We start from the raw sequence: 10,255 nt of genomic DNA, 5'->3' as shown, positions 1-10,255 counted from the left end.
TAATGTAATTAACTTCATTCTAGATCCCGTCTGCAAAATTTCCTATTGCTCGTTGAACTGGCGGAGAGCAAATGGCCAACTTGATTCTTATTAAGACATGCACGCAAAATTTATCTTCGATATTCTTTTTAAACAAGGACACCGTCTTTTATATTTAACCTTCTCAGTTTGATTTGAATTTTAAATCCTTCAAATGTTTTGAGTGCAATCCTGAATTTAATAGGCAATCAATGACTACAATAGCCACAAGAAGAACAAGGAGTTTTTGTTTAACTGACACCCTCATTGTTTGCGTGCGTTGCACGGGGGCAAGGAGCACTTCCTGATCACGCTTAAGCTGTTGTTGGCCTGGGAAAATAGTGAAATTGTTGCCAAAAGGAGAAGAGAAGTTGTGAGGTACATCACATGATAAATTCTCGTCCAATAGAAAACTGCATCCCAGTTGAGGTATGGAACAAGTTGTTTTGACAATAATGAATTATGACACACGGGCGTTGCAACCTCCATATAAAAAACAGTATATTGACCAAACATGAGGTCAAGATGGCTAGATACTGGCGTGGTGACAAAATAAGTTTCGTTAATAAAGGAATCATCATTTAGTACACAGGAAGATATTCCCTTGCTAAATATAGCGGGCAATCTCGAGAGGGCAATCGGAATTGGTTATACGAACCTTCATTCGCCATTTAAAATTCAGCTGTGTTCCACTAATCGGGATCATGATATAATTCGTATTCTTTCGGTGCAAAAAAGTTATAAACTATCTGCTCGATCTATGAAAATCTTTCACGTAGTATTTTGGTAAAGAACGCTATTTGCTGAGGAAATGCATTTGAGAAAACGGGAAACAGATCCAAACTCTTGGTCTTTGATGTTATCTTGATTCCATCCGCGAAATATATGCTCATGAAAAGATCACCGCAATTTGAAACATGGAATGTCTGAAACTCTGCCCTGAGAGAACAGTCCTTTTTTTAAATTGGTAAAACTTAAAAAAAAAAAACGCAAAATAGTACAGGTTCAGTACACAAACAAACGTTTACTTCAATTAGGTAATGCAAAATTCAATAATAACACCAATATAATAACCGCAGTAGTTGAAAGGAATTTGGAATGAAATAATAAATCGGGCGAAACATTTGAAGATATGAGTACGATCCGCTCTCTGAATCCTAACCCACTAGCTAATTACAGTATCAATAACAAATCTCTTGGATAAAAATTTTAGAGGGTAAGCAAGTGCAGGCAATTGACGCACAAATGACGTAGTTATCAAATGCAAAACTAATGGAATTGGGCAGGTTCTACGTATAAACAACTAGGATGACGACATCCGTGAAACTGCATTATTGGCACGTTAACATATTTTATCTATATGGTTTAGATCTTTAGTTATCAGGGGACTTTCGTCTGAAACTTTTCGTATTCATCTCCATCGACATGTTTTATTTACGTTTGTCAATCAGTATATCTTGGGATCCAATATACTTCAATTCGATAAAACAAAACTAATTTGGTAAAGAACAGAAAGTGCTTTTTCTGATTTAATTTTGTTTAATTACGTACAGTTTCAAATACTTGCTGACCCATAACGAAAGCAATAGGCGTTTCAGGATATTGAAGCCGATTGTGAAGTTCTATCAAGCGAGACGTCTGTGTACAGTAATTGGTCAAAATAATGTTACTTTAGTCTGAATTCTTTGAGGTCAAACAAATTAATTCATTGAATACAGGTTTCGTTTTGTGTACACATTTCTTTCCCGTGATTCCGTCGTGGAAGGCTGAAAAAAATCCTTAAAATTGTCCAGCTACTGAAGAACAGTTGAATGGGCGGGGAGGAAGCTTACGTCATCGGAGGGTATCTTGTTTATCTTATATGCGGCGATTTAATCACGAATATAGTTCTTTCTCTTCATGTTATAATCTTTCTGTCAGATAAACTTGTTAACCTTGTTTGGGTGGTATATTTAATTTCTCGCTATGTTTTGCCTTCGCGAGTGAATGATGGCAGACTCTGACATGGCTTGACCGAATGAGTATGTAGCTAAAGAGGGTGAGGGGGGGGGGGGGGGTGTCATCGGGGCCTACTAGAAACTGGAAAATCACTCAAAATGTCTTTGACAACCGATCAACCGCCGTAAAAATCACTCAAAACCGAAAAACCGCCGAAAAGAATGATTAAAACTGTAAATTCACAACCTTGAATCCGCGAAGGGTAATAAGAAATCTTTTTAGCTAACTATTTACCCCTTGACTGCTATCTATTTTCAAAAAAACGGCAATTGAATGCATGTTATAAATGCCTATTTCCAGCCAAAAACTCATTTGAGCAAGGAAACTAACATTCCCTTCCACTTCGAGGTATGGAGAAGATGTTTCTAATCTCCAGATCGAAATTTGTTTCAATCTGTTCGAGTAAAACACACCTGGACCACATCTGGCTGAAATAAGGACTCGCTTGCAGCATCAGTTGTCAGAACGACGGTCCAAGGAATGTCTTTCGTTGTTAATTTGCATTATTAAGGGGACTTAACATTTAAGCACGAGCACGAGATCGAGTGACCGTACGACTTTTAAATTCCAGTTTGCGGGCTCCACATTATTACGTCACATACCCATCTCATCCCACGAGCCATGGGGACTCTAGAGACGTCGCTGGATTGAAATTCAAAAATCGTATTCGTCCTCAATGTCGCACTCGAATTCCGATCTAAAAGGCCACTATTATATGACTCACATCGTGAACTTACACAGATTTACTAAGTTAAAATAAAGAGGCCTAGGAACTAGGCAAAGGAATGATCAAAACCGAAAAATTGCTTTTTTGATCCCAAGAGCCAAATGCTAAAAAAGGAAAGGAGAAAGCCGAAAACCATAACAATTACTATAAGCGAAACATCGGATGTTTTAAAGGCAAAATTTGAAAAGCCTATCTACAACTGTAACCTGAAAGAGATAACCAAAACCGTAAAACCGTAACCCCAATGCCCCCCCCCCCCGCCCCCCGAGTCACTAGCTACCCCCTTACTGCGTTCGTATCACGGTTTGAAGTTTAGCGCAGTATTTTACTCTAATTTCTCAAATGTACACACGAGTACATAGTGCACCGATTTCGGGGTCAAACTGCTTTTTGGAACTGGAGCTTGAGAAAACTCTGCATCCATGGTTTACATGAGTGTTCATCATTTCGCTATTTTGATCTTTTTTTTTTTTATCGCAAATTTGCAAATTTTATGTTTATATGTATAGCCCTGCCCATAGCTACCGAAGCAACTTTAATCCAAACAGTCATAATTTTTTTCCCCCAAAAAACCGATAAAGATCACGTCCGTGCAGTGTAATGAATAATGGCAGTCTGGTATTCGGTCTTGACGCAACTGACAATGCCGATTTGTTCGCTGGTCTGTGTTTATCTTCCGTTTCGTGGCTTCTTCCAGTCTCTTCCTGAAGCTTAAGTTTACTTTCTGAGATTGCGTTAAAACTTGCCAAGCTGAATCCGACAAAATGAAAATAATTACTGAGTTGAAAACCTTAAATCTTAATTGATTCGTTAATCGTTATTTATATTTTGGTTATTCGTATTTTATGTTATCGCAATTATTATTATTATTACCATCATTTTCGTAGATTTGAGTTTTGAAAAAAAAAACAAAAATGGTCAATAACCAACAGTTGTAGCACGTGAAACTCCAGTGGTCCGGATTCCGCGCCATTGTGTTACGTAGTTGGGACTGAATACCCTCCCTTACTTTCACAGTGCCTCGAGAAATCATATTCAAAATCAAAATAACATTCAGTGGGTTGTTTGAGCATTAGTTAGACGGGTTATTGAGCATCGCTCAACAGGAATTTCTCCAACGAATAGTAAAATTCCACAGGGGACAGGAAAAAGAAAACCCACAAGCCACCAGATGATTAAACCGATTGCATGCAACTTGAGGGGGAGATATGCTACAACTTAATTGCAGCAGACGTGAAATTTCAAAAGTGACCCATTATAATGTCCAACTGATGAAAAAGGAAACATGAAATTCAACATCTTTGTCTATTTCTTTGAGCTTTTCTTATTGTTACTTTTATAATGAGTAAATGCAGTAACTTGTCTTGAGCACACTATTTGCATTCAACACAGAATGGCTCAATATTATAAATTTTACATGGAAAGAGATAAATTCTCTACGGTGTAAAAAATAAAAAAAAAAGATTATAAACGGGACAAACTCTACTTTTACAATTAGCTTCTATATTTTATCCATTCTTTTCATCAAAAAGTTAACGAAACCTCCCTTTCGAGATAAAACTTGCGGTAAAAAGGCAAATTTCCGTTTGTAGGGGTGATTGCTTTTTTTATTTATGAAGGAACATGTTGACAAAACTAATTACAAACATTCACCATTGAGAGAAATCAACAAAGCTCCAGGTCCTATCTAAGCCAAAGGTGGCTAAGCCCATGATGCGAGAATTGACCAAGATCTATACTCTAAATCATTCGGTAATTAAAAGATTATCACAAGATCTTCACTGATTATTTATTCACTAGATTCTATCAGTTTTCCAAGGCTAGAATGAGCTGTGTTGTTGAACACACCTGCTTAATACTAAATACGTTTGACAAAAATGCAAATTTCTCAGCTCTGGGCAATTGTTCATTGGTCTTGTTTACAATGCGACAGATTGACATCTGCAATTTTACATATACCTCTTAAGAGGAGCTGAGTCTACCTCAGTTCCGAGCCTGTAAGTTGGTTTATTTTTCCCGGGAGCAGAAACCTTCATATAACCCTTAAATCGACGAATTTTTCACAAGCTGTAAACAACAGGTAAACATCTTAGTTTTTTTTGCTAACAACAACAATTATACAACGCCTCTGATTACTGAAATGCTCAATGGGTTCAAACATTTTCACTTCACTTGGCGGGTGCCAACATTGTGTCCACGTTAAGCTCTTTACCGCTGATTTGACGTCGCAAACGTCAGTGCTACCTCCCAAGAGCTTATTCTGAATAAAACGTAGCTAGAGCACCTATTTCATATTTCTAATTTTTTTATTAAGAGGAGTGAGGAAAATGAAAAGACAAATTAAAACATCAAAAATAAAGCCACGAAGTTTAATTGATTTCTTCATTTTTTGAAGAGTACTGCTCTTGTGATCGTAATTGCTTTGTTTTCAAAACATTTTGGTAAAAAGCCTGCTGACATGAATCTTTGTAGTCAGCTATGAATATGAATCTTATTGTTAGGATGATTCTTTGAACCTTTAAAGGACATCCACCTACGCAGGCCACAAAGGGTAGTGAGTGAAGGATCTGTATACGCCCAGTTTTCAACGTTTAGGGAACTTGAACTCAAGTGTTATTGGTCATATTTGTAGTAGTTTTACATGTAGACAAACAATTCATCTAAAAGTGGTGAATTATACATCGATTTAAATACGGAAACTTTTAACATGGTAGGCAGTATTAAAATTATGCGTCTGAAAGACACATAATAGGGATGCATAATGGTGGACCAGACCCACTTTTTAAGTGAGGAAAACTTAAGATCACGAATTAGGATTGCTAGTCACCAACTACGGGTGCTTACCATTTGTCAGAATGAAGCGGTTGGGATGACCGTCGAATAATGGTAAGCGTTTTTCCAAAATCAGGAAACCAACCGAAGGAGATGTCGCTTACTATTTGCAATTCGATTTCTCGTAATTGTTTTCGGATGATGAAAGACTGGAAACTTTAAAATTTAGCAAATGATATAGTAAGGAAATTTCCGTCGTTCCGTTCCTGACGGAAAAAGAGGACTACCTCTGGAGGTGGTCTACAATTTCCAAACGGATTTTCCCGGAAAAATGCTGTTCCATTTGACCTTCAACCGAAATTTCCGAATTTTTTTTGCTAAATGGTAAGCGCGCTACGAGTCAGGGATTCGAGTCAGGATTTCGAGTCAAGGTCGCGAGCCGAGGACCGCTTAGCTTTCACTATGAGTTGCTTGGACCTTTACTCACTCTCCGGATGGTTTGCATTGTGGTTAGCTTTCAATGCGGTTTGCTCACTGTTAACCTTGACTCTGGTTTTCCTGCAGTTTGACTCAATTTTTCAGTTAGACAATACTATGCATATATTTATTACATTAGTTTAAAAAATACATAAACATCAGAGAGCAAAGGGCTTTCACAGTGCTATACTGTTGGCATAAAACAGTCATGCTCCGAGATCTTGACTCGAAATCCTGACTGGAGATCCTAACTCGAAGTCCGACTCCAAATCCTGCCCTGACAGTGAGCTTCTCTCAGCTAATTGTCTCTGTTAGGATTTTAATTTTGGACAAAATCATCAGAGAAACAAAAATAAAGTCCAATCTAGTCCTCGTATTTGAAAACGTGTAAAAGTAGTATTCTAGCATGATCATCATATTTGAAAATATTAAGGAAAATTTCCCAGAAGTATTACACATGAAATTTAGCATTGATTAGAAAAGAACTCATAAGGAATTAAGCGCGGCATCATTAATCCTAGTGCTTTGAACTTAAGGTCAACAAATGACAAGAATTGTCGTTGTCTCTGCACTTTATTAAGAGAAAACGTAAAACCTCCATTGAAATATACTGCGGTTTTATGCTAATCTGAAGCCGGTTTATTGGCCAAAAAGTCTCAAATTTAACAAGTTCACTCTCTCCTCTCTCTTTTATGCGAAGTTAGTCACATGACTTTACTATGGAAAGTGACTAACGGAGACAAATGTCGGGAGAAAGTGTTATTTCTGTTATTATTATCATCACATATTCAAATCTCGCTGCCTCTCGACATGGCGTGTTCCAGTAAATAGCTGACTGTCAGGTTGGACGTAAACAGCTGTTAAAATGCCGGCTAAGTCCAATGATTAACTTTTAAAACCTGATTAGCAAGTTAAGTTAGCAGAACAGGGTTTAAAATTCATAGACAAGTTTGGATTCTGTAACTCTAACTTATGAGCAAAGAGGTAATAGTCTGAACTCGACAATATCGCTGAAGTTATTACCAAGCTACATAAGTAGGAGTAAGTTTACAATGTGCGTTAGGAATATCATACATTTAACACTCTCGTGATAAATTACTCCTTTGAGAAATCGAAAAGAACATGCTTGTTGCATTGGTTTATTAATGCTAGCTGAGTTATCAAAACGACACAATCTCCCTTCGGAAACTTGCGTAATTCTCGAAAACAGAATTTTGAGTCAGTGGAGGGAACTTAGCTTAGAATTCGGTATCGTTTCCCTTACGACGCGTTAAATTCCAAACTGGCGACCATAAATTCGAAGTAGATTAAAAGAACTTTTGACTGCAGAAAAATTAATTCTCTAGGTGGCGCGATGGGTCAAGAGACTACAAGAATGACCATTTCAAATAAGGTTCTTTTAAAATCCCGTTCAAGACGATTTTAAAACTTAAATCTTCAGACAGAATTTCAAAATCATCTCGGGTTTCATGAACCATCAAGAATTCGCGACAGAAAAACTCCAATTTAGCGGACATTATCTTCATTTGGTCTTCCGCCCCGCAGTCATCTTGTACAATTAACTTCCCTCAAGTTAATTTCCCAATAATGGAAGATGCGCCTACTTGGAGTCAACAGTGAAAAGTACAAAAGAACCAAAAACCCATTCATGATGTGAAAGACAATTATAATGTGAAGAATGATCGGACTGTTTTACATATCATCTGAAAACTGGGAACACTTAAGTGAAAACCAACGATTATAACTGAACAGCTTAGTAGACACACTACTTCACTAGTATCAGTTACCATGGTATTTTGTACCTAAGAAAAGGAGAAAAAGAGAAAGAAAAAGTTTCAATAAGATGTTGTTCTGGAACCAAAAAGACGAGTTTAACAGCCAGATGTCCCCAGGTGGTTGCTCAATGAGCTGCTCTCCACCGACGCCAATTAATCGAGCCAAAATTTGCTAAAAATATCCCGAGGCCTAGAGAGATGGAGTCAGAATGACTAATCATTTCTCAATGAAAGGACGCAATACCGACCAATACCTACTCACTTGGAAAAAACAATTGCGAAGTTGTGCTAGGATCCTTAGTTTGTTGATACAATGAATTGCTTAAAAGCGTTTTCGTTTGTCTTGTTTTATGGCTTTCGTATTCACTGAAAGCTATTTAGATAGTTTAACACGTATGCGTTAATATAGTTTGTTTTACAAGCAACACATTATTTTAAGCACCCTTTTAAAGTTTCTTTCCTCGAGGAACCTGTAAGTAGCAGAGCATGTTTAATATGCATATATTTACTCACATGTTGAATTATATATGAAATTATTACTAGAACTTGATGCTTTCTGTGGCTTAACACACGAACACTGTTACCAAACAGTTTAATCACTTGCTTTTTTCAGTGGTGTGTCCCTGCTGAATGAAACGATAAACAATTAACGGGAGTTGAATTCGTTCCAAATCTACGAGAAGCCTTTTGCAGTCCGGAAAGTAACTCAAGATCGTAAGCTATAGCTTGCAACAATGAACAATACAAGCAAGTCTTCGTCATCTGAAGAGCCTTCAGGTCAACACCAGGCTGACGAAATATTAACGCAGCTGGTTCCCATCGCTGTTTTAATCGTGATAACGAATGGACTTGTATTTCTCCTGTTTGGCAAACTGAGGAGTTTGCGAACACCAGCAAACTATCTCTTGTTGAGCCTGGCGATGAGCGACGTAATGACAGGCTTGATAAATATCCCGCTATTCTGTGTGCTTTCGACTTTGGACGATCAAACACTGGATAAAATGAATAGCGTTTATTGTGCCTCGGAGGTCTTTCATAACGTGATCTCCTGTTCAGTCGCTTATCACATCACTGCTATTACTGCGGAGAAATACCTGGCGGTGGTTAACCCTTTTGGGCGTTTCTTGATGACCAAGAAAACAGTAGTCAAGATTTTATCTACCGTTTGGCTCTGGTCCGCTTTCTTGGGGGCAATACCCGCCTCTTGGTGGTCGTCGTGGTGGAATGGTGAACATCGCGCTCTTTACGTGCAAACTGGAAACAACATATTCAGCCTGGTAGTTGTGTTCGTAATTCCCTATATGTTTATCCTGTATGCCTACTTTATTATGTTCAAGGCTGTATCTTGCAAAAATCGCCTCAAAAAGTCGCTCGATCGAAAGGATTCCCCCGCTTTCAAGAGGGCCAGCAATGAAAAGAAATGCTTGATAATTCTACTAACTATGGCGATTGCTTTTGCCATTTGTTGGATTCCTTGGTTTACATTGAGGTTAATTTTCTCGCTGGCCTATATTGGATGGATAGATGGTGAAGACTTGGCTTATATGGAACACGTATCTCACGCATTTATCATCATCAGGTATCTTAGCTCTGCAATCAACCCTCTGTTGTACACGTTCTTTAAACAAGACTTTTGGAACGCTTTTAAAGTTGTAGTGCTGAAAAAGAAACCAAGGAGGCCTTCGGTGACCTTGTCAATGAGACAAACAGTAAGACTTCGTGGCAGTGACCAACTGGTTGATCTTCTGGCATCGGAAAACAATGTCAAAACAGACCCAACAAGCGTCTAATGAATATAACGGGACATGATCACTTCATCAACGCCGCATGGAAAAACTAATTAACAGACGTTTGGAAGTGAAATTTGATACATGATTATCGTGACCCTGTTAGCCATAAACTGAACGAGTAAGTTCTGTATATCACAATGTAAAAAAATCAAAGGATGAACTGCAGATCTGGAGAACTAACTAGCCAGACCCAACCTTATGGGTTTGCCATTATCTCGGCGGCTATGAACGATAATTTACTTTAGATACATGATCACCGCGGTGATGTTTGACTGATTCGTTGGTTGTAAAAAACTGCCGCCTTGGAAAAAGAAGGAACATCAAACCCGTTTTGCTTTTTTCCGTTTATCCTAAAAACATAATTTGGTAAACAACTCGTTGTATGTTTGTATTATATTAATTGCGTGCTGCCCAACAAATTAAATCGAAAGAATTACTGGAAGGTCGTTTTCCCCGTCCCCTTCCCCATACTTGGATAACAGTTAGCTGATTAGTGGCAAAGTGACTCGACTCAATTCGTAGAAAAAGAGATCTGTTAAGTAATTCCACTGTAAAACATTACGATAAAAATGAAAAACTTAAAACCATTTTGGTTTAATAATTAATGACGACGTTTGCTTAACGTCATTGTAAAGTCAAACTGAATAAAATGGTTCGTTTATAAACATGACTTAAGAATTCCCATGAGACACGACCAA

General features: G+C 37.9%; 1 protein-coding gene across 1 annotated transcript; it reads left to right on the top strand.

The window, feature by feature from the left end:
* The first annotated feature begins 427 nt into the window (after positions 1-427).
* Positions 428-9,557, top strand: LOC145496688 (neuromedin-U receptor 2-like). The gene is made up of 2 exons (XM_081476421.1): positions 428-447; positions 8,381-9,557. Exon 2 carries the CDS (start codon positions 8,502-8,504, stop codon positions 9,555-9,557), a length of 1,056 nt encoding a protein of 351 aa, XP_081332547.1. The 5' UTR covers positions 428-447; positions 8,381-8,501.
* The last annotated feature ends 698 nt before the right edge of the window (positions 9,558-10,255 follow it).

Source organism: Orbicella franksi, chromosome 9 (assembly GCF_964199315.1).
Source record: "Orbicella franksi chromosome 9, jaOrbFran1.1, whole genome shotgun sequence".
Taxonomy (NCBI): Eukaryota; Metazoa; Cnidaria; class Anthozoa; order Scleractinia; family Merulinidae; genus Orbicella; species Orbicella franksi.
The sequence above is the reverse complement of the archived record's forward strand: the minus strand, read 5'-3'. Positions and strand labels throughout refer to the sequence as shown.

Bases quoted from the DNA above. Each gene is read 5' to 3' on its own strand.
- LOC145496688 (XM_081476421.1), top strand. From the start codon at position 8,502: ATGAACAATACAAGCAAGTCTTCGTCATCTGAAGAGCCTTCAGGTCAA.